The sequence below is a fragment of the Brachyistius frenatus genome, unplaced genomic scaffold, assembly GCF_029030835.1.
Source record: "Brachyistius frenatus isolate BFR_SWC_R1_liver_20210118 unplaced genomic scaffold, ASM2903083v1 Contig_118, whole genome shotgun sequence".
Lineage (NCBI taxonomy): Eukaryota > Metazoa > Chordata > Actinopteri > Embiotocidae > Brachyistius > Brachyistius frenatus.
Window position 1 is genome coordinate 804577 of NW_027210717.1, and position 24306 is coordinate 828882.

General features: G+C 39.7%; 1 protein-coding gene across 1 annotated transcript in view; it reads left to right on the plus strand.

Moving 5' to 3' along the window:
• The window catches only part of tbx15 (T-box transcription factor 15), a 40839-nt gene extending 19019 nt beyond the window's left edge, over window positions 1-21820 (plus strand). Inside the window, exons 4-8 of the mRNA XM_069713394.1 lie at window positions 1855-2026; window positions 9332-9499; window positions 10168-10232; window positions 16415-16512; window positions 19871-21820. Coding sequence (XP_069569495.1) covers window positions 1855-2026; window positions 9332-9499; window positions 10168-10232; window positions 16415-16512; window positions 19871-20697 — 1330 coding nt within the window. The 3' untranslated portion in view covers window positions 20698-21820. The remainder of the gene's footprint in view (window positions 1-1854; window positions 2027-9331; window positions 9500-10167; window positions 10233-16414; window positions 16513-19870) is intronic.
• Window positions 21821-24306: the final 2486 nt, after the last annotated feature.

The following is a 24306-nucleotide window of genomic DNA, read 5'->3' on the forward strand; positions in this document are numbered from 1 at the left end:
ACTTTAGCTCAAATAGCGGCGTTTGCCATGATTCCCAAAAATGCCCCCGATATGCTTTAGAAATGCTCTAAAGTGTGTTTTTTTTCTTTCTTGTATATGAATGAGTATTTGTAAAATGGGCTGGTGCAGCCCTTCCAGGCAATAACAAAAGGACCAAATGAGAGTTTTGTCCATGTTTCAGGAGTGAGTGATGACTTTGGCAGAGACGCTGCAGATAAAACACTTTCAACTGAGCGCAGGGCCAGAACTAAAGGCAAACAGCTGTGCCGGGCTCTCTCTCCTCCACTTACCCTCAGCCTCGCTCGCCCAGTGTCTCCTCTTCCTCTTTCATTTTACCTTTTTTTTTTTTTACCTCTCAGTCTACTGACATTCTTTCACTAGTTTTCTCTTTATGTCTTGTGATGTTTGTCCTTCTCTTTCTATTTCCATGCATTTCTTTTCCTTCTTTGTTCCCCCCTTTCTTGCATGCTTTCTTTCTTTCTTTCTTTCTTTCTTTCTTTCTTTCTTTCTTTCTTTCTTTCTTTCTTTCTTTCTTTCTTTCTTTCTTTCTTTCTTTCTTTCTTTCTTTCTTTCTTTCTTTCTTTCTTTCTTTCTTTCTGTTGTTCTTTCTTTCTCTATTTCTTTCTTTCTTTCTTTCTTTCTTTCTTTCTTTCTTTCTTTCTTTCTTTCTTTCTTTCTTTCTTTCTTTCTTTCTTTCTTTCTTTCTTTCTTTCTTTCTTTCTTTCTTTCTTTCTTTCTCTCCCTCCCTGCTGTTTAATGGGTGGGACGCCCTGTTGTATCCGAACTCACACACAACATCATCAAATATTATGGCTGTGCTTAATTGAAACTATGCAGCCGAGCGTGTGACTGCACATGGAATATTTTATGTCGCGCTTGTTAGAAATTTCAAGCACAATGAAGAAACAACAGATGAGTTTTAACAGCCGGTGTTGTGGCAACGCGGATGAGTGTTTGGAGTTTGTTTTCCAGCGTAGTGGGAAAAAAAAAAAATCAGAGGCACTGCAGACTTTTTGAAATCCAAACAGGCTTTATAATAACCCGCTCAACCCTGGAGTAACCTCACATGAGTTTTGAAAACAGTGAAGTGATGAGGGAATATTAATCCTTTCTGTGGAACAAAAACATGATTAACAAATGCACTTGAAACCACAAGAAATCCCAGAGAAGCCTGCAGAACAGGAAGATAACAACATTTCTGAAGGATGACATTTGTAGGATGCTTGTCCTGTCTGCATTAACATTTAAAATAACTCAAATTAAAGTCTGCACCATTTTCCTTCAGTATATTGGGAATAGAGAAACAGTTGAGCCTGATTTCCTGCAAATTGATCATGTTAAAAGTCAAAAAGAATTGAAAATGTGAACAACATTTTATATATATACATATCTTTTTTAATATTACAAATTTGAGTTTGAAGCATGACATCCCATTCTCCTCCTGTGTTAAATTGTGGTGAATTTACCATTTATTCAAAACTTGGTATATGGACAACCTGGTACCACCTCACTGCATGTATTACATACGCCTGTCCACTAGAGAAAAGCATATCAATATCACGTGTTTTAGGAAAACAAAACCATGTGGAAAACAATGTCGTTAGGGTTAGGAAAAAAAACACACACACAGTTACCTCCCAAACTCAAACCCCATTCTTCTGGATGAAAGATGATGACACCATCTCTTCGACCTACTTACATTAGGTAGTTCCTCTGATTACCTCAGTCGAGTGACGTTTTTCACATTACCATTGGCGTGTGACCTTCCTTTGTTTGCATTCATGTTCTTCTCATGTCTAGATGTTGCACCTCATGTTCTGGTGCTGATGGTAGTTTTCCCGTCTTGTCTTCCAGGTATGTGTACCACAGCTCCAAGTGGATGGTGGCGGGAAACGCAGACTCCCCAGTGCCTCCGCGGGTCTACATCCATCCGGACTCTCTGGCCTCAGGAGACACCTGGATGAGGCAGGTGGTCAGCTTTGACAAGCTCAAGCTCACCAACAACGAGCTGGACGACCAGGGACACGTAAGTCTGTTCTTTTTATCTTTACAGCATATCTGCTGCTCAGTGCTTTAACATACTGCAACTGTATTTGAGTCGATGTGACTCAAGGCCAGTTTTGGGGAGTAATTAGTTACATGTAATTAAATTGCAAAATAAATGTAGCTGTAATTGGTTACAGTTACTGAGAAAAAAAATTGTTGTTAAAATACAATTACTACTAAAAACTTTGGTGATTACAAAGGGGTTACATGTAAATATATTCTTTTCAACAACGCTTATGTGTAGAATATAATATGGACTCGGTTGCTTTGAATCTTTTCACCTTACGTCTACGTTCAGACAGACTCCATTCATTTGGCAGTATGAACTCTAATTTTGAGTCTCTGATTGGTTCTTTTGTTTGAATTTGTGCCGCCTCTTGTCTCCCAATCAAATTAATGTCCATTGCTATAGGAAGCCACATCAAGGAGGTTCACCATGTTGTTGCAGAGGATGAATATTTAAGGAGTCATTCAGGAACCCACTGTCAAAAACCTGGGAACAGCACCCAGCCCTGTTGATAGTTGTATCACCACTCAGCATGTAGTCGACCTGAATGTTTGAGGTTCAGGGAACATTTTTCCTTCACTGCAGTCAGTTGTGAGCTACATGTTGTTTGTTTTAAGGGTTGAGTTTTAAAATCAAAACATTTCAATCTTAATTAAGTTATACTGAAGAACTTGACAGTAACTTAAATTACTTTGGTGAATTAATTAAAATAGTCACACAATTTATCACAACTATCAATCTGTAATCTATCTCAAACGTAACCCTCTAAACACTGCTGAGTATGCTATGTTTAGGTAGTTTGAGGAACTAAAGTTGAATGACAGGAATATACTAAACCTTCCCATGATTTGGTAACAATGGTGATAATTTACACTTTGTTTTGTAACAGAAGTAACTTGTAACTCCACACTAATTTATGCTACTCTCGGTTTGCTCCCTCAATAATTGTGCAAGGCTCATTTGCATTTAAAACATCTTAGCATAACATACTAATAGCAAAAGACTGCTTGATAAAAATAAATCTGTTCGGATTTGTATTATGAATAAGTCCATATATTTCCTCTTCCTGCGTTGCACAATTAGTTCTGATATCTTACATCACCTAAAGGCAGCACAAGATATGAGGGATTTTTTTTCACTGACAAAACAACTAGAGGTTAAATGATGACTTCAGCAGATCAATGAGTTTAAAGTTTCATATGTTGTAATGGTGATTGTGGGATTTAATGCAGCTCTCAAGTCACTTTTTTCAACTGGTGAAATCATGTTAAGGGCCCACGGACCAATCAAATGTCAGAGTTTAATATAGTGCTCACTATCGTGTCTTCCTGAAATAAATATAGGATAGATTGTATTTTACTGTCCTCAAGGGAGCTGGGTACTACACACAGCTGCATTCTATATAGGTACATATTCTGCATATGTTCGCGACACACACAGAATAGAAAGAAACATAAATCATTTTTACTTCCACCAGTACAAAAACCCAGTGATCTGTTTTTGCTGAAATAATTTGGATTTCAGTGTTCAAGCTGTGATTCATTACTTTCATTTTTGTGTTTTAAGCTTCCCGTCTGTTAATGGTGCTGCAGAAATGAGTGCACACTCAGAGCTGTGCGACACTTCTTGGATTGTAATGTTTGTGATGCGTTAGCTTGAAGGGAAAGTTGACACGGTTCTTCATGGACTTCATGCTGTCATGACTCACAGAGCCATGGGACCTGTTCAGAATTGATTTTCTGTCTGCTCGGCCACAAACTGCCCTCCCACACACACACGCTTTCCTTTTGAAGATGGTCCGCTATGACTGAATATTATTTAGGTTTTTGAGGATTAACCCGGAAAAAAATATTAGAAGTCTGGGATTTGAAGCAGAGCCCTTGTTTTAATATATAATTTTAATTTCCTTCATGGCACCGTAAAGCATTTTGTAATAAAACGGTTTTGTTAAAGGCACTTAATGATTGGATTTGATTTGTAGTACGCTCCAGCTGCCACACCACTGAGTTAAATTCTAAGTCTGACCACAATCATTGTGATTTACTGCCTTGCCTGTATCCAGTCAGTAACAGAGGTGGTGAGCTAAAGTAAGTCTCTTATTGGTTCTTGGCTGCTTTAAGTTTGTAATGTGGGTTTCCTAGGTGAAATATTTAACTGTAATGCAACAAGTTAGACCACAATTTGTTTGATTTACAGCCGTCCTTATGTATGATCAGCAAATGGGCAGCTAGTTGAAGTGAGTCCCTTATTTGCACTTCATACTTTTCAAAAGTTAGAAATAGGTTTCTGGGGAAGGGACAAAATTAGGTGACGGCTATTAGCTTTGAATGGCCTCTCACGTTTAGTCCTGCAGGATACTCAGCAAAATATTAAAATGGATAATACAAAAATGACCATATAAGTTACTTGTGTAGCAGCACTGCAGCCAAAACCGTTGTCAATTCCCAGGTAAAAAAAAAAAGCTCTGATAAACACTTACAGTGGAAAATATTGTCAGCGTTAGCAAGTGAAAGACCATGTTTTTTTCTGTCAGGAGTTGGAGACCAAAACAGAGCAAAAGGGAAGTGCATATTGGATTTATATATGCAATCATTTGGTAACATGTTACCCAGAACAACCTTAAAACCCTACAATATGGTGGATGTATTTGATTAACTTTTTTGCTATATTTTCACTCTCTTCTGCCTCCAAGTGACCAGAAATTGATTAATGCAGCCCTAAAACGAATCTCGAAACACATTTCGGCTCTTCGGCTCAGTAGTTTTATTACTGATTCCAATTATACTGGATTAAAACTCTCAGGTAATGCTGTGAACACACTGAATTTACATTTGAGTGTTACTAAATATTTGATCTCACGTGATATTTACAAAAAAAAAAAAAAAACATTTCCGTGCAGCGTTTAGCATTTAAAGTCATGAAAGATGGTAACCCATAACACTGAGCTTCCTTTACTGAATAAAATATCCCCTACAAAATATGTGAAACTACTCAGAGCATCAATTTCATTTGGGAAGATGGTACGATACCTCCTGACAGTCAAACTATTTTAAAGGAGGCTGCTTTGATTGCTGTAGTCTGAGATACTTTTCAAAAGAACCTCAGGAACTTCTAGAAATAATTTCCTCCTCTAAGCGCACCACTGCCCGATGCAGGTGATGTGATGATCAGAAAAGCTGTGAAATGACGCTGCCATGACAGACATTTCCAGTTCTGCGACAAAATGGCTGCCTCTAGTTTTGTGCAGTGCTCTGCATGGTGCCGGCAGGTTCCTGCTCCGTCACGGCTCTGCGGATGATCACATCAGCTCAGTGATGACAAAAGTTACAACGTATGAGTCAGGGGAGGCTGTATTTCCTCTTCCGCTGCTCAGTTTTAAGGGCTTTGTTGCCCTGGAGTGAGATTTAGTGGCCAAAGGAAACTAACTCTAGAACTTCCTGTGTGGGGAAACCTCACCACTTCTAGCTCATCCTCCTGACTTGTGGTGTTACAAAAATGTCTGCCTCATCAGAAACAGACACCGTATATGTCATAAATCATTAGACATCGCAGTGCACAACAGAAGCAGGGTCTGTGAGAAATAACAATATTTAATATGTTGCAGGCAGCACATCGTCAAACAGTGTCTCCACTAGTTTGTGGGTTTAAGATGATTTTGCAGGTTAAACTGTTGACTGCGTTTGTGGCACATAAACACTCATCATTAAAAAAGAACACAAGTGACTTTTTTTATTAGTTAAAAACTGTTGTAATTGAAGCATCTGTCATGGCAGATGATAATGTCTTGGATTTATCCTCTGTTAATGTTTACTGGTTAAAGGAACTTTGAGATAGTATCAGTGTGTCAATTAAATCCCTTTGAATACCAATACTCCACTTTCACTTGGAAATGTTGTATATGTTACTATAGTAACCTTTCTTTTTTCTGATTATTCAGCTTTACACACAAACACATTATCAGCTCATAAACTATTCTACATTACTGATTATGATTGATTTTATGGTTGATTTTTTTTTTTTTTAAACTCTTACTAATTCTGCAACTCTGCAAAACCCAACTAAGCATAATGGATTATTTCCATTTTGGTCAGCAATAGAAGCCATTTCCAGATCCTTAACTCAAAAAATAATTTACAAAAAATTAAAGTATTGCACAAATTAATGGTGCATTGTTTTTAAAAATTAATTTATATGTAGCTGCTTGTAAGTTAATTATTTTATGTAATTAATCTGTTGGGTAGTTTAAAATCTGATATTGTGTTGCATATGTTAAATATTAAACTATTATCACTTCAGCTGCCAAAGAAATGTTGTGGAATAAAGTAAATCATGTTTCCTCTGCAGTGTAGACAAGAAAGTGTGGGAAGTGTGTTTAAAGTAGCCTAAAAGCTCTCTTAAGTACAGTAGGTAGTTATACTCCATCAGTGATTCCTCCTCATAGATTAAGCAATAAAAAATAATGAAAAAAGCATATAAAAAGTTTATTTTATACATTTTTACATAGTTATGCTAAGTCATTGTGTTTTGCCTCATACATAAAAAAAATACTAGACCGTGCTTTCATTACACCAATGTTTGCTTTTGTAGATTTTAAGTTCTAATAACATTGTGGTCAAAACTGTCCGTCCAGCCTTTTTGTGTCATTTGTACAGAGAGGACATCATACTGTAAGCTACCAGCACTTTAAAGCTTTCTGTTACGCCTCCCTGAACGTACTCATTACCCTCAGGCTTCGGCCTCGTGGCTGCAGATCCGCCTCATGCTGTCACTCTGCTCTGTCGTCTATTTCCCGTCTCGCTGGTCTCTGGGAAAAACCTAATAAAACTCTGAAGCAGGCTGGATGAGCCAAGACATTTTTTTCTTTTTTGTTGCTTCTCTTTTGTTCTCCGTCGTTAATGATGCGTTGCATTATAATGTATCAATGCTGCCGTGTGAGATCGTTCAGAAAATAGTCCTGCCTCGTATGCTTTAAACATTTGTCTGGTTTTCTTCAAAAATAGTTTAAATAGTGACCTTTTAGAGATGCAACTTTTTCACATGACAGCAGTATCGTAGTGTGTTGTGATCAATACTTACTGCTAATGACCCACATTGAGAGTCCCCATTGTTCTCTGTAACTGTACTGTAACAGTATGTTCTTTTATAGCCTATATCACAGGAGTTCAGCTGCAGTCCGTGTAATTCATTGCTTTGATGAAAAAAAATTTTTATGGTCATTAAATTGTTTTTAACTACGTTTAAAAATCAGTTCAGGCCAAAATGTACTTCACAAACAAAACCTATTGGATTTCCCTTTGTGGAGCTGCACACAACATCTGTTACATGCATGTGTTGGAGTCTCTTGTGTGAACGTCCAGAAGATTTTCAAAGAGGACTTAAAGGACGTCATTACCTGGCATGAAAATGAAAACATCTCTTATTAAGCTAATTGCATTTGAGCGTGAACAACTGTCAGCTAATGTCCTCTGGCTGCTCCCCGAGTCGTTTGTTCTGAGCTCAGCATGTCGACTTGTGACTGGACGTCACCTCGGGCTGAAGAGAGCCTCGAAGGCAGAACTGTGTGCCTCTTTTAGAATCTCTAATTCTCAAACATGATTAAGCCTGTACGTGCATTTCATAAAATATTACCTATTTGCTCTTTTAATACTTGTTGTCTTCTAGCAAAAATCATCTGATATGCAGGAAGTGAGGTGTGTCTCATTCAGTGGTAGAACTTACTCAAGTGCTGTACTAAAGTACTTAACTCAAGTATTTCCATTTTATGCAACTTTATACTTCCACTCCACTACATCTCAGAGCAAATATTGTGCTTTTTACTCCATTTACTGCATTTGTTTGACAGCTTTAGTTACTGTTTACTTTTAAGATTACACTTTTTCATACCCTTCCTGTCCAGTAAAAACCATGTATGTCCAAATGTGGTGATTTTTAATGAGATTTTTTTTCTGATAAACTGAAGAATTAGATGCTCCTCTATGGTCTGAGAAAATTCTAAGATAGACTTGAAAACCTACTTGGATTTGCATTGTTTTCCTGGGTTTGTTGACTTCCTAGAGAGACGTGGTTCTTACAGAACAGAAAATATATTTATGAAGAACTTCCAGAATATGTTCCAATACTTCTGATTAAACTACCCAATAGTACATAAAGACAAGCAACAACCTAATTAACAGCACATTAATGCAGCAGGAATATTCATTTAAAAGTACCATAAATGATCATTATAAAAACAAAAACAAAAAACTGACATGGAGCATTTTCTGCACAGTGCATACTTTTACTTTTCATACTTCAAGTATTATTTTGTTCATGTAACTCACATACTTTTACTTCCGATGGGCTTCTTTAATCCTTTCATTTCTATTTTCAAAATGCTGTTTCACCAAGTTAAGGAAATGAAAACAACCCACAAAATGAGAAGGTAAAACTGATGCAGAGACACGCAGACAGGACGATATAATTGGGGATACAAATTGTGCAACATCTTCAGAGTAAATAGACATCACAGGTCCGCCCACTCAGTTTGATTGACAGGTGATCTCTGGGCAGTGCATGCCCAAACACAGAAATTAATGTTAAACAACAACGACGGTGATTTTTAAAGAAAGATTAGAGGTTTTTTTTGTCTCCATGCAGCAGCCCATGATTCAAACTGTGTGTGTGTGTGTGTGTGTGTGTGTGTGTGTGTGTGTGTGTGTGTGTGTGTGTGTGTGTGTGTGTGTGTGTGTGTGTGTGTGTGTGTGTGTGTGTGTGTGTGTGTGTGTGTGAGAGAGTGAGTGCCTGGGTGTGTGACTTTGAGGTCTGGAACACTGAATGTAATGTTTTTGATATTCAGAGGTGTTCCCCCCCCCGCGGCCCTGGTTGGAAATGACCCTCTGTGTTGTAGCAGAGCGAGGGGGTCGCGGCTGTTTGGCTCTGGGGAGGTTTTCTCACTCTCAGATTAATCAAGAGCAGACCGAGGCCCCGAGGCGAAGCTGGGGCCGACACCGTCTGATGCCGCCACCTCTGCTGTGAAATAATCCTCAAGCAAGCGTCACTGCGTGGTGAACTCAGTTTCCTCTTAATGTCACGTTGCTCTGATGGAGAATCAGTGCAGCTAATTGATGTTCTGAAGAAAATGTGTGTTGCATGTTTGCAGAGAGGACATTTTGAAGCACCGATCACACACAGATTCACTTTGTGAACCCACCAAACAACCAAACCCTTTCCGAAACCTTTTTTCCAGACTTCATACCAGCTGGATGATTGACAGAAGAAATATTGACCCTCTCTTTTCAGATCATCCTCCACTCCATGCACAAGTATCAGCCTCGTGTTCACGTCATCAGGAAGGACTTCAGCAGTGATCTGTCTCCAAACAAGGCGGTGCCCAGCGGGGAGGGAGTGAAGACCTTCAGCTTCCCGGAGACCGTCTTCACCACTGTCACCGCCTACCAGAACCAGCAGGTGTGCAGCTCTCAGTCTGTCCTCACAGGAAAACCCTTTTTTCATATTTTCATTCATTCAACCTTTATTTATACTCTAGATATCAGCAAGGTTCACCCTCATTTACAATGTCATTGAGTCAATTGCAAAGCAAAGAAAAATAAAAGCAAGAGCAGGGATCACAGCAATAAGACAAGCTGACAGAGAGGAGGTTGTACCACAGTTTAGCTAATAAATAACCATTTAACTGTCAGATTAGGGAAGATAACCTGAAAGATGAATTCAAATCAACAAAAATATAAAGTAAGAAAGTTATATAAAAAGCCTTAAAACATAAAGTGGGTAGTTTGAGTCTATAAAACTGAGTAAAATACAGTTAAATAAAACAAGAAAATCAAGCTTTGCAATTGCAAGAATGAATGAAAGTTGAAACAGTCCTCCACAAATGTAAAATTTCTTTAAAAATCCTTGTAATTTTTTCTGCAGAAATGATCAAATTGAGTCGCATTTTTAACAACTGACTCTCAGTCTTAATTTCTTTTAACCACAGGGAGGCTATTGTCTTCAAGAAAGTTCCTTTTTTTTATTATCTCTTCATCTTATCTCTTATCGTATTTTGCAAAAGTCATTGAATGTACATTTTAAGCTTAAAAATAAATGTAACCCTTTCAACATTTTTCTTTCCGCAGATCACCAGACTAAAGATCGACCGCAACCCATTTGCCAAAGGATTCCGGGACTCGGGCAGAAACAGGTACATTATTACAGAGTCACCTGTTACAGTGTCTTCATGCTCCACCCATCTAATATACACTCTTATATATAGAGGGTCGTGAGGGGGCGGAGTCTATCCGTGCAGGCTACCAGTCAATCACAGGGCTGACACACAGAGAAGGACAATATTTCAAATTCACAGTCACACCAACACAATTTAGTCTCCAGTTCCTGCCAACCTGCATATTTCTGGTCTGTTGGAGGAAATTGGAGCACTCAAAGAAAAAACCTACACTGGCACAAGCAGAAACTCCAACTCACAACCTTTTTTGCTGCGGCCCTGCTGCTTCTTTCTGTGTGACCTTCAATGTGGAAATACTCCTCAGAGGATAGTGCTGAGTATCATATGGTGCTCCATATAAAAAACATACTTTGTCTTTGTCTGTTGTGAAGAGGAACATTTCAGAGCTGCAGCATAGGCGGTCAGTGATTGGTAGACAGAGTCACCTGACCATAATTGTCTCACTCCTCCAATGAAATGATCCAAAATACAAATCTGGTCATGCTTAAAAATGTTGAGAGCGGAAATAGAAATTAATCAATGCATTTCACCTGTTGATGGCAGTTTTACCACCAAAAAACACAAGACCCATGGTCAGATGTGAGGTATATTACCAGGCCACGGCATGTTCTAATTAAATAGCCCAAAGAAATCCTGTTAACAGTTTTTATTTGGATCGGTCTCATGTGAAGATGGACTGTAACTCTCTTGATGTTGTTTCATTAAAAACAATCTTTATCAAAGACTTCCTGGAAAAACAAAACAAAAAACAAGCAGTTCTAATCTCTGCAGCCGCTGTTGCCCCAACTTGTAGTCAGGGCTGTCACTATCATGGAATTTTAATTGATGATTAATTGTGATTCATAATTTAACTGTCTTTTTGTGTTCATTTTTGGACACTGAGATAGAATAAGCCTAATAGTTTAATATAACACAAATATCTTATGAAGAAAGGAGCCATTTATTAGCATAGAACAGTGGAACATATGAATGAAATATGTGTTTCTGTTTGTCTTTAATTGCACAAGGCAGATATGACGTAAACAACAACTGAAATACGAAACTGTTCTTCTACAAAGAAGTTACAGATAATGACGGGAACCAATTAATTAAAATAAACAGCATTCCTTTATGGTACTAATTTTCCACTCATGTCCTTAAAATATAATAGAAGAAGGGGACCCAACATGATGATGTCATTAAAACAGCTTCAAGGAAACAGTGATGGAAATATGACATATCTGATAGTTCCATCCTGCTGTTTTCATACAAATAAGTGGAAATGTTTGTTGGGAATATGCTAAATATTTATTTAGTAATTATGAAAGGCCTACTTATGGTTACATTTCTACCAATGTGCAGGTCAGCCCAGGCATATGATGTACCATTACATTGTAATCCAACTAACACACCAGTAGGTTAAGTTAAGTTTTCTGGGTTTGCAGCATGGACAGTGAGCTGTTCGCAAAGTTGAGAATTTGCGAAGGCTGTTGAGTTTGAGATGCGTTCCTTCATTACTCCCTTATAGCTTAAAAACAGGCTGGGTTTTTTTTCTTTCTTTTTAGACATTTAGCTACATAAAACTGTAAAAATTTCACCATGTCCTTGGGACCTGCTTCAGACTGAAATCTGGTCATAAAATGCTGCTGAAATAATGGCGACATGTAACCAAATTTAGCCCACTTTAACCTAGACGTCTAGACATCTTTTGACCTGCAAATCACCACAGAGTTATTAACACTGTCTGAACTCATGCTTTTGTTTTTATTCCACATTCCCACACACTATATGACTAAATGTAGGTGGGAAACCATGCATACAACTCAAACAGGATTCTTCAAGATATGGTGAATCTCCTCTTACTGACACAGGCAGACAGGCAGGCAGACAGACAGACAGACAGACAGACAGAGGCAGGCAGACAGGCAGACAGGCAGGCAGACAGGCAGACAGGCAGACAGACAGGCAGACAGGCAGACAGGCAGATCACACAACATACATTTATGACCATGAAAGGCAGATTCTTTTGTTGCTCTGTCAGCTGTTGCATCACCTGTGTCACTACATTGTGATGTCAGCCAGAGAGGCGTTTTCTATTGGCTGTTGACACTTAACTATCATAAACCGTATTAGTCATCTCAAACTTTTTATGCAAGCTAATAATACTTTTAAATATATTTGGGGTTTGTTTTCTCTTTCTTCCTTGTCTCACCTTTTTCCTTTCCTTCTGCCTTCTCTCTCTGTCTCTCTCTCTCTCTCTCTCTCTCTCTCTCTCTCTCTCTCTCTCTCTCTCTCTCTCTCTCCCTGGCTTGATTGTCTCCTTTTCTCTGTGTCTCTGAATTATCATATATAACATTAGTGGGGAGAGGGGGAAGAAAGGGGTGTGTGCTCAACCACCAGACCCCTCTGCACATGAAAGCAGCCCCTTCATCTGGTCTGCATTATTGGCACAGATATTTGAGACATCTTTTTCCGTTTTTCAAACAATAGGCCGTTTGATTTATGAACTGGCATTAGAATTTCATTGCAGAAAAGCTACAGATGAAAAGATAACAGAGAGAGAGATATTTTTTTTCACAGCTAGAGAAAATGAATGTATCCCCACGTACTGCTCGTACTGCTCGGTGTTTCGTCCCTTCGGCCTGTCTGGGTTGAGTTTTGTTCAGATTCAAGAAGGACACAGAGCATTCAGACACAGAAGTCTGCTTCTGTCACCTTAAGAGTCCTCTGAGTCATCCTGAATTTCATGCTTTGTGTTTAAGTAGCTTTTTTTCTTCTTTGATCCTTCATGAATATAGTTAGTGAGCTTCAGCTCTGACCTTTGACCTTCATGCTGCTGTTTTGGCATAATTATGATGATTAGGAGTTCAGTTGGTCACATATTGTAAGTCACTCTGGATAAGGGTGTGTGCTCGGTATGATAGTAAATGTAGATTTGATTTAGCGCATTGTTATATGGATTTCACATCACAGCTAAAAGTTTAGATTTTTTCTTCCCCTACATGCGGCTCAAATCTGAATTTTAATCAAGAATATCATACTTATTTTCAGGTCGATCAGAAGTTATTTTATTGGTATTAAACATTGTTGATGACAATCAAATGGTAGCACAAATTGCATTTTGAATTATGGGCCTGAGCCTCATATTTGGTCATTTTGAAATCTAATGAGTACATTTGATTTATATTTTTAACAGGTAGTATAGTGAGCTGGTAAAATAAGTGAAAGCATTACAAGGAATATGGAAAAATAGATAAAAAGAGACAACTATTTAATATTCTCAAGAAATAAAATAAAGCAAAAAGAATCCCTCTGACTAACACAATCAGGGTGGTGTTTCAGTGGTGCTGGTTGCATGCAGCTGGTTGGGGTAATAAAGGGTAATCTGATTTGTGATTGGCTCCTGTGTACAGCAACTAAATGTATTCTAAAACAAATGGTTGTGTGCATTGACACCAACACAGACATTTTGAAATGAGCTTTCTAGGAGTTGTAATGCTCCAGCTGCTTTATTTAGTGATTACACTTTATGGTATTTGATACCGTATTCATCTGACAGCATCGCATGCAGAGTGTGCTGAAGCATCACCTTTATACTCATCCTGGCTGCAAAGTTAAATCACATGGAACAGTCGAGTTCAATTTTGTATATCTCAAAATTACACCAAAGTAAGTTTGAGAGGTTTGAACAGTTTTTAACATCAACTAATGATGGACATCCTGACTGGTGTCTAAAAGGTCAAAGGTCAAAATTAGAACCACGATCGACAAAAAGAAACTGAACATATGTATATCATGGAACTGAAAGTGAGCACAGAGTACCAGACTGAATTTGCAATGGAAATTACTTGTTACCATGACAACTAATACATCTTTTCATTCACCAGCTTTGATTTTTTTTTTTTGCCAGAGTATGCTTGGTTAATTTGATAGTTGTTTGCAGAGATGCAGAGACACTGCAAAAAAAAAAAAAAAAAAAAATCCCCTTCTATCACAGAGCAAAACATTTTATAATCTATATTAACAAATAAACAGAGACTTACTTGGTCTGACTGATTAAAGTGTTGATAGTTATTCAGTCCGGTTCTTTCCTCGCATCTCTTAATGCAATATAAATAAATATCAGCTTCATTGAAACAAAGGGCAGCTTGAAAACCTCCAAAACATCCTCTAATAAAACATTATGACTTTTTTGAATTTCACTTTTTGTGGTCAGTTTTGCCAAAATATATAAGTTGGAGCTAGCAGCTGCAGCTTTAAGTGTTGGAAACAAGAAGCTGCAAACATAAAAACAGGTGTGATATATTTAGCTATTATTGCCACGTGTGTCTTTTAAACATTACTCAGTTTATATTAGTATCGGATATGAGTGGCATAAACAGTCGTGAAAAGAAAAACTGAGGTACTTTTCTTTGGATTTGAGCAGTAAAGTGACTGTGCAGCCTGTTTGCTATGGATCATGACCAACTAATTCCACATTCAGGGGAAATTCCAAATTAAAAGAAAGGGCAAACCTGCGCTGCTAATTCTCAAATTAAGCACCCACTTGTTTTCCTTTTTCTGAATTTCTTATTGCATCTTAATGCAGACCTCTCCCAAGCGCTACAGTAAGTTATGGCGGTGTCGTCAGTTGTGTCTGGTGACCAGGCTTTATGGCCGAGCGGAGGGATACAGCTCATTTGTTGGGTTTTGGTCCCGCAGCAGTGCGACTCGTATGAATGAGCGCAGTGATGGTGAGGGCCGGGCCGATTAGTATGGCACACTAACGAGCTGCTATGGCCAGGGAGTTAGTGGCCCTAAAACAACACGGGGAGCAGCGACGGGCGCTGGTTTCTCCGGGACGGGGGCCGAGCGGCGTGCAGGGAAGTAAATCAAGCAGGAAGGAGAACCGTGTACAGATTCAAGATGAAACGTCACCTCAGATTTATGTGCACAGTAAAATCCTGCTCCTATTTAATGGCCCCAGTTTCCTCCCGAGCAGGACTCCGTTTCCCCCGCCTCTCCGTCTCTTTCAGACTCAGACATTTACAACCAACCCCTCTCTCTCTGTCTGTCTGTCTCTCACTGACACACTATCACTCCCCCTCTGTTCAATTCACCTATTGACTATTTCTTAAACTTATTCACTCATACTCTTTCGGTCTTTCACTCACACAATCAAATGTGCACTAGTCACATGTTTTATGACTTAATATGAAATAGCTTTTATTTACAAAACCAATGTCATAAATTACCCTCTGTGGCCACTTTATTAGGGACACCTATAAAGATTTTCCATAAATTCAGCCTTGATGAAGTTTATAAAGTTCAGATTTTGTTGACATTGTCGGAAACGTGTAAAGTGAATTCTATATTTAATACCGAGGTCAAAGTTTAAGGTGTTGTTGTACTGGAATACAATACTGTGTATATACAAAGGTGTTTCTGCCAATAAACACATATTAGAAACACCTCTGAAAATCCTGCAGTCCAGTACCAAACCATCACAAAAGTGTATATAAAACATATAACTGATTAAAATGATTATACAAAAAGAGTTAAGGGTATCATAGAATAGACTTTATAGTAAAACAATTGTATTGGATTAGACTGCATGAATGATGAAAACAATTTGAATGTATTTCCCAAACTAATATCTATTGTTGTTGTTTGTTTGTGTGTCATTTAATGTTGCAGTCTTTATGTCAACAAAATTTAAGTATCAAAATACAACAAGCATAATAAATTAAAATAAAAATGTGATAAGAATAAAATAAAAAATAAATTAAAAAAAAGATATACAAATCAGATCAGCAGACTCTGCCATTGGCTGTTTGAGATCTTTGGACAGAAAGTTCTATAGCTGCACTACGAAAGGTCTGGTCAATGTTAGTGGCAAGGGGAGATTTTGAGGCAACTACAAATGACTTTTCTGCAGGACGAGCTCACGCAATGATCAGGCTTGTAGAGACCTAACAAATTGTAGATATAAAAGTCTGTTCATTTCAAGCAATAAAATCCTAAAATCAATCAAAGTCCACAATAAATATGAAACTCTTTTTCTCTGTTCATGTCATCTGGTCAACACACTCAGAGGCTGTTATTGTCCTATTTTCCCTTTCTTTCTTTTATTTTTAAGTTTTCTATGTCCTGAAATATCTCTCTCCATTTGTCTCTGTCAGGACTGGCCTGGAGGCGATCATGGAAACATATGCTTTCTGGAGACCTCCAGTGAGGACGCTCACATTTGAAGACTTCACCAATATGCAAAAACAACAAGGTGTGTAAACACACTTATTACTTTAGAAAAAAACTGAATACACTGAAAACAAAAAACAAACGTTCACATACATGCAGACACAATCAAAGATTCAATGACAGCGATAACTACAGTAACAAGTATGTGAGATCAATCATTTTTGTTCTAGTGACTTTTTAAAAGAAAATTGACTTTTGATCCATCTGATGTTCACAGGGAGCAAATTCTAAGCATAAGAATCTCCATAAAGATCAGTTCTCATCGTACGATTTACTCAGGGACTCATCACAACCAAATGACCAGTGTTCACTTAACAAGTATTATGCTCATGACAAAAAGCTGTATATAATAGTTTTTCACAAAAGAAGAGGGGTGTATTTTTCCAAATAACCTTTTGTATGAACAGAAGGCAAGATTTTATGATAATGATAATCGTTTCTGCATCTCACGCAGAGAAAGAACAATAAAGAGCGAACCTATCTGCTCTGTTCTGTGAAGTTTCACTATTTGTTAGATGTTTTTTTGCTGCACGAGACCAAATAACTGGGCAGTACTCCAGCTGTGACAAAACAAGTGACCGAATTACATTTTTCATAACAGAAGGTGAAACATATGCAGAACATTTCCTTGAAATTGCTTTGCCATTACTCATCATGGAAATAATGAGACCATGATGATAAATTATCTAACTTAACACCCAATGATTTGGTTTCAGTGACCTGCTCAACAGATATCCCATGTATAAACAAGTGCAGTGCAGTTAACAAGAGAATTCCTCTTTATTATTTAAAATCATCCTTCAGTCTTTCCTGCCTACCTCGGATTTCTTCTTTTTAAAACAATTCCCTTGGATTTGCTATTGTTTTTTTTTAGAGATAGATATATAGAATTCTAAGTCTAAAGTCTAAAAGCTCTGGGTCAGATCCTTTACTTGCAGAGTAGGCACTGGTCGTTGCCAGCCCTAAGAAACAATAAGATTTAGAAGAATAAGAAGAATTGTTTTATTTTGAAGGGCTGAAATTCAAAGCTGTTGATTTGACTTCCTCCTGATGACGTCCATTTTACCCTGTGCCATTCTGGTTTTATACACTTCATTTATTGTTTAGATTGTTTTTTATTGGTTCTGAATTTATTTTCAGTGAAAAAGTTCGCAAAATCTTCAACATAAGAGTTAATATTTAAGCTTATTTACGAGATAAAGTGTTGAATTAGTGCACAGTTAACGTAAACGCTGAGTGTGCAGTGCTACTTTGCGTGACCTTGCCGCATTGCTGTCCCAACCTGAACTCTCCCTCTGCATATTTTCCCTGCATATATCACCACACGCTGCATCAGCCACGGTTGTCCTTCGCTTGAGCTTGGCCATACACCGCTCCTCTGGCAGCTCGACCCGCGTCTGCTGAACTTTTCACTTCGCGCGCAGCCTTCGAAAATAAAATCGTTAAACAAAGCCTGTGGCTTTTGGACGGCTCCACGACACGAGTCAGCATCAGCCGGGTCGCCTCCCTTTGTCTCAGCTCCAGCGCCGGCAACAAGGTCTTAGTCATGGCTCATATCTTTAAGACGACTCTGTTTCCTCGCTGACCCCATCTCGGTTACCTCCGGAGGTCAGCATGACGTGATGCTCTGCATTCTGTGTGAGCAGGCTGACGTGTGTTTGTTATCTTTCAACTCCTCCGTAGTGATTAGGATTTAATTAAAGTCCTTGCGCCGCCAATGAACCCTGTGTCATCCTGTAAGGACACTGTAGTGTACGTGTGCAGTGTATTAAAGGGATGTTCATGTGCAGCTTTGCCCTTATGGCACCAGGCCCCCTTTACCCTTCAAGTAATCAGCGATCCTCCCTCGGCGCTGAAGCACCTCGAACCAGAGGAAAACATGACATCACCAAACTATCGTTCTCTCTTCTTTCTCTTTTCTCCTCTTATACTATCTCTCTCCTTCCTAGCAAGACCCCACACCCTCCCCCCATCTCCTTGAGAGCACTGCAGTGATATTATCGAATGCATATGGTGCAAAATCAGAGCCTCAGCCAAGCGAGTCCTGGATTATTTAGTTCTGCCTCCTCCTCTTCCTGGTTTCAAACTGAATTTCTCCAACAGTGATGTGAACGCGGGCCAAATTCTCATTAATAGAGAAGAATGTGATTGATATCCCACAGCTATCGCTTCACTCTGAAAGGCTCGACTTGTGGAGATTATTTGTGCCAACAAATTTATATAGTTTATATATATATATATATACAGAATATATATACATTGTATGTGGCTGTGTTGAACAGACATCAAACTGAATCCATATTTATTTCCACATAGCGTTTTACAATATGGCTCATGATCTCGTATTCAGCGCTGTTTCAAAGAGTAAAGCAGTTGACGAAAGGAGTTTAAAAAAAGTCCATGTGGCTCAACAAAGTTACATATGAAACTGGCAACCAATGAGTGAATTCATAATGTTGTGTACTACTTAGTTTATTAGCCTGACTCTGTCTTTGTGGACAAATTGGAAACATTCCCACTGGTGATTACACTTCACTTTGGCCTGCTTTTTTATTAAGAAAGATACAAGGAAGACACAAGCTGAAGTAGATATAGCATCGTGATAAAGACTTTTTCCAAAAACTTTGTGCGCAAGAGACATGGCAGCTGTGGTGAAAACTGTCGGTCTTAAATGAAAAGTCACACAGTCAGACCAGCAGTGAAGGAGATTTCTGCTGCGCTGCCACTGAGGAAGGACGGATGTGGAGGTCTGGCAACAGGAGACTAATACCTCCCCAGAGGGAAACCGTGTTTGTTTCTGGCTACCTCTTAGCGAGGTCAGAGGTAGGCAGGCAGGAATTCAGGTCACTTTCTCTGACAAAAAAAAAAAAAAAAAAATAAAAAGTGTGGGATCCTATGTTAAAATACTGCAAACAAAACACTTCCTATAGTGATTTTATTTTAAAGAACAAAAACATCATATCATTTTATTGTATTAGTTAAAAGAACCAAGATCATGATTTGAACACTAAGAGGGAAAGGTAATACTTAACTATTCATTGTTCAAAAAAATTCATGTTTAATTTGACATGAAATCATCTCTTTTACAATTGATCATTTTTTGAAACCTTGAATATTCTGTTTGGGACTCCAGCATTCTTAAAGGATTTTTTTGAGTCTCATCCACTATTGTCAGATTCTAACAGATACTTTACCAGATTACATCCGTACTTGAAAGGTTTCTAGCTCATGAATTCTTTGAGTATTTTAACATTTTTTCACTGGTCCTGACTCTAACTCAAGCAGATTTGGTCTTAGAAGTGATTTTAAAGCATATTTATTAAGGAGCCTGTCATATGACCATGTGTTTCACTCACTCTGTCTGCATGTCTGTTTTCCAGGTGGCAGCACCGGCACTTCTCCCACCACCTCCAGCACAGGAACTCCTTCTCCCTCCGGTGCGGCACACCTCCTGTCTCCCTCCTGCTCCCCGCCCACCTTCCACCTGGCCCCAAACACCTTCAACGTGGGCTGCAGAGAGAGTCAACTCTGCAACCTGGGCCTGTCGGAGTACCCAGCTTGTGCCCGCAGCAACATGGCGGCCCTGCAGGGCTACGGCGGCCTGGCCGACAGCTCCTACGGACGCCTCCAGGCTGCAGGAGGCGCTGTGGCCTCTGCTCAGCCCTCTGAATCCTTCCTGCCGCAGAGGACTCCCTCTTTGATTGCTGCTGGCATGCAGGGCAGTCCTCATGCCTCCCTTACCGGCGGAGGCAGCGGCAGCGGTGGCAAGATGGATGCCTACAGCGGTCAGCTGGGCTCCTTCCCGGCCTCTCAGCTTCAGTACGTGATGCAAGCCGGAGGCAGCTCCACCTCTGCCTCATCCTCTTCATCCGGATCCTCCCCTTCCTCCGCCCACATGTTCAGCGGAAGCCACCACCACGTGCAGCAGGGCTCCTACAACGCGTTCTCCCTGCACAACCCCTACAACCTGTACGGATACAACTTCCCCACCTCTCCTCGCCTGGCCGCCAGCCCCGAGAAGCCGCAGGGGGGGCTGCTCTGCTCCTCCGCTCCAGCGGGGGCCTTCGCCGAGCGCCAGTACCTGTCCAACGGAAGCATGGACACTATGCACATGATCGGCAACACCCCCGGCGGCCAGCAGGGCAGCGGCTCCTGTGATGGACGTCAGTACGGCCCCCCCTCTCAGATGTCCATGCACATGGTGTAGGAACTTGGATCAAACTTCACGAGTCTTTGAGCCGAAAAGCAAATCTCAAATCTATGTACTGGGTTTGGTGTTGATGTTGAACCAACGTTTTTACTTTCAGAAAAGGATATCATGTCATGTTTTAGTTTTTAAAGACACTCCACCACTCATAAAGCATCATAGACGGAGTTAAAACTATTATTTAAGTATCTTTGTTTTAATGATTTAAAAAAGAAAAGGACAGCAACGGGACTCTTTTACTGTTTGACAGCAGAAACAACAAATTCAGATCAGTGGAAGAAGGGTGAGGAGGAGGAGGAGGCGTTCACATGCTCTGCTTCAGAAGGGATTATCAGTCATGAATATGTATTGGTGCAATAGTAACAACAGCCTCTTCAAGTGACTCATCCTTGATTTCTGGGGACTCAAAAGGCCGTCCGGTCTTCCTGCCATCCTCTAACCAAAGAATCTTCATTGTGATCCAGAAGTTTTTACTTTAAGCATCACTTGTGCCAAATCGCTCTAGGAATGTCACAGGGTCAGTGGTTCGCCGTCACGGTCGGAAGTTTCAGCCCAGCCGGAAATAAAAGGGACGACCGGACGAGATCGGTGAATGACTCGCTGCTCCACAGACGTGCAAGAGATGAAGTATCTGGACGCTGTGGCGGCCGCTTGCCGTGCCAGACAATGAACACACACATGGTGCTGTAAACTGTTGGGTTTACTGAGGAACTTCATCCTGAAAACCTCCAGCAGACGTGAGCATGAGAGCTCAGGACTCCACCACACAACTTCATCAACCTGTTTGCCTCATAGACTGGGATTAGTTTCACTATTTTGGAGTGGATTATGTTTTTAAGCATATATATATAAGATGGCAAATGCAATCAATAACATAAGCTTAAAAAGTTGTCGTGTGAAAAGTTATAAAATAAGCAATAGAAAAAAGAGTAAAGTATGTTGTGGTGTGTATTAGAGATGTGTATTTAAGTGCTGAGCAATATAGCAATTTTACAGGCCAATGTGTTATTAAAAAAAATGTGTGACAAAAGGGAAATATCAAAGGAATTCTTTTTGAGGCATTTAAAAAAAATGTAAATACAGGTGCCAAGCACGTAAAAAGCTCAATAAACGTTTTAATTCATGTACTTTGGATTGGATTTTTTTTCTTTTGCTAGATATAGATTTTCAAATTAAACTCAATATTTAAGGAGAATTATTTGGGGAAAATAATTGTAGTCAGGGAGCTCGAAATTGGGAAGTTTTCCATCTGGGAACGTCCCGCTTCCCAGTTGAGTGCAGCCACAAACAGGCAAACAAAAATGGCCGCCCCCAGAAAATGTGCTCTATTTCTGCTGTCAGAAAACAAAAAAGTGACAAATAACCTTGTCATCAACCATAAAAAACAACGCAGGGATGAAATGGAGCTCAGGAGATCAATATTATTTATACTCTACGTCATTTCACACTGCTGGAAAACTTGGTATACTAGGCTAACCAAAGCTGTATTCCAAATCAGGTACTTTTTCTTTTTACTTTCTGTACGTACTCCAGATACCTTTACAAAGCATGTACTGGTGCAATGCAGTATGCATAGAATTAGGACATACTACTTTGTCATTAAATATGCGCCTTGAACTTTGACCCTCTTGATCATATCCTTTGCGATCTGTAGCGCGACATTTAAAGTAAGAGAAAAAAGAATTTGCTTTGGAATGAATGGAACTTCTTTTTAATGTCTCCTCTTCTTTTTCTAATTTATTTTACAAATTGCTACCAAGCGGAGCATCAGTGCCACCAACTCTCTTTGTGGCTCAGTCGATGTGACGTGTCTTCCGCTGCACAGGGGTTTGTGGGTGAGAACAGCCAGTGAAGCATGCTGGCATGCAGACTGTGAAATACGCACCATTACAGCATACTGTGTTCTCTAAATCAAGAGAATGAGAAAGGATGGTTTTTATAGGTAATACGTCATAAAGATCCCCAAACTATAGAGGAAAAAGGAGTTGTGTATGAGCAAAACAAATTACAGTGTTTACAATAGATAATCATAAAGACAAATTCTGCTTTTACTCACTGGATGTTCTGTATTTCACAGCTGGTGATTCCTTTTTAGAAATGAGGGATAAGCATTATTGAAAAAAAAAAAAACAGGCCATTTTGAATTGAGCTTAAAATTGTAACTGTGGCTGCTGATTTACCAGTTGGTCACAGCGTCTCAGCCACAATAACAGCAAATGACATGATTATTAATCACATAAGCAGAGTGGTCTCTACTTATAAAACACACACACATCTGCTGTGCTCCACATCACAGGCCTGGGCTTCAAACGCTGACGTAATGCATCGATCATAAACCAAACTGGAAGAAAAAGACCCAAAAAAAGACAATTTTTTTCCCCTGCTGGTTCTGTTTATAATGAGTGAAGAATAAAGCTCTTGTGCCAACCGCACTCAGCTGCACCACTGTTGTTGCTTGATGCACATAAATATGGCACCTGTTTAAAGAGACAGAGAAATCCCCTTGTAATCATTCGAACCTCTCAGAGAGGGAAAACATTCAGGATCATTCCTACTCCAGCTTTGTGGTTCCCCTCTTGTTACCCAGGCACAGACGCCAGGGGCTTTAGCCAGGGCCAATCAGCATCCATTACACGCATGTCTTCTGAGCGGCTCTCCCCAATCACCTCCTATCATGTGTTCAGCTCCAGCCATGAAATATCATATCTGAACCATCATCAGAAAACGAAGGGGGTGCAGGACCGTAGAGACAGCGACCCCAGTATTGGAAACACCTGTTTTTCCGAGCATGACTTCAAATAATGAGCCGGGTGATGTACCAGAAAGAGCGTATGATTTCACAATTTGGCTCCACTCCATCTATCTGGACATTATTTCCAATAATTATTTCACATTATTTGTCTGATACGCGCCTCTCGCTCTTGTTCCAGCAACATTCAAAACTCACCCTGTTGCCCCCCCCCCCCCCCCCGCCAGTCTTCACCGCAGATTTACCTCAGAGCCTGTTAAATTAGGAGACATATTTGTAAAGAGGAGCAGTATGACATAATGCACAGCAGGTCCATTTTTTCGTGCCGTAAACTATCCATCAGGTCCTTAAGTGGAAAAGAATGGCCAGGCTTGAGTAGGAGCCACACTCCGTCTTTCATTAGAAACACAATATGCAAACAGTTCCATTGATTGATTAATGGCGCAGTGTGGCCGGCTCGCCGTAAAACATGAAACTAGAAGAATCGGGGATACAGGACCGGGTATTTTAACGAGGTCCTCTGACAGAGATGCCGCTTTGAGCCCATTTTGAGTGACAGCACGCTGACTGGAAGTTATCCCATAATCCCACCTCTCTCAGCCATTGATCTGTCCGTCCGAACACATTTCAGACATTTGAAAAGACTCCGAAATTGCCCTCTTGGGAACTCTATTGGATGCAAGTCCGGCCGCAGGGGGGCTGTGAACATGTGCAAAAAAGAGAGGAAAAAAATGCGGCTTTAATTTTTGGGATCTGCAGGTCTGGTTTTGATATGACAGAGTGAGTTTCTATCAGACACTTCAATCAAAAATTCCTGGTAAACTATTGCCCTCTTGTGTTTATTCCACTCTTCTGCTTGA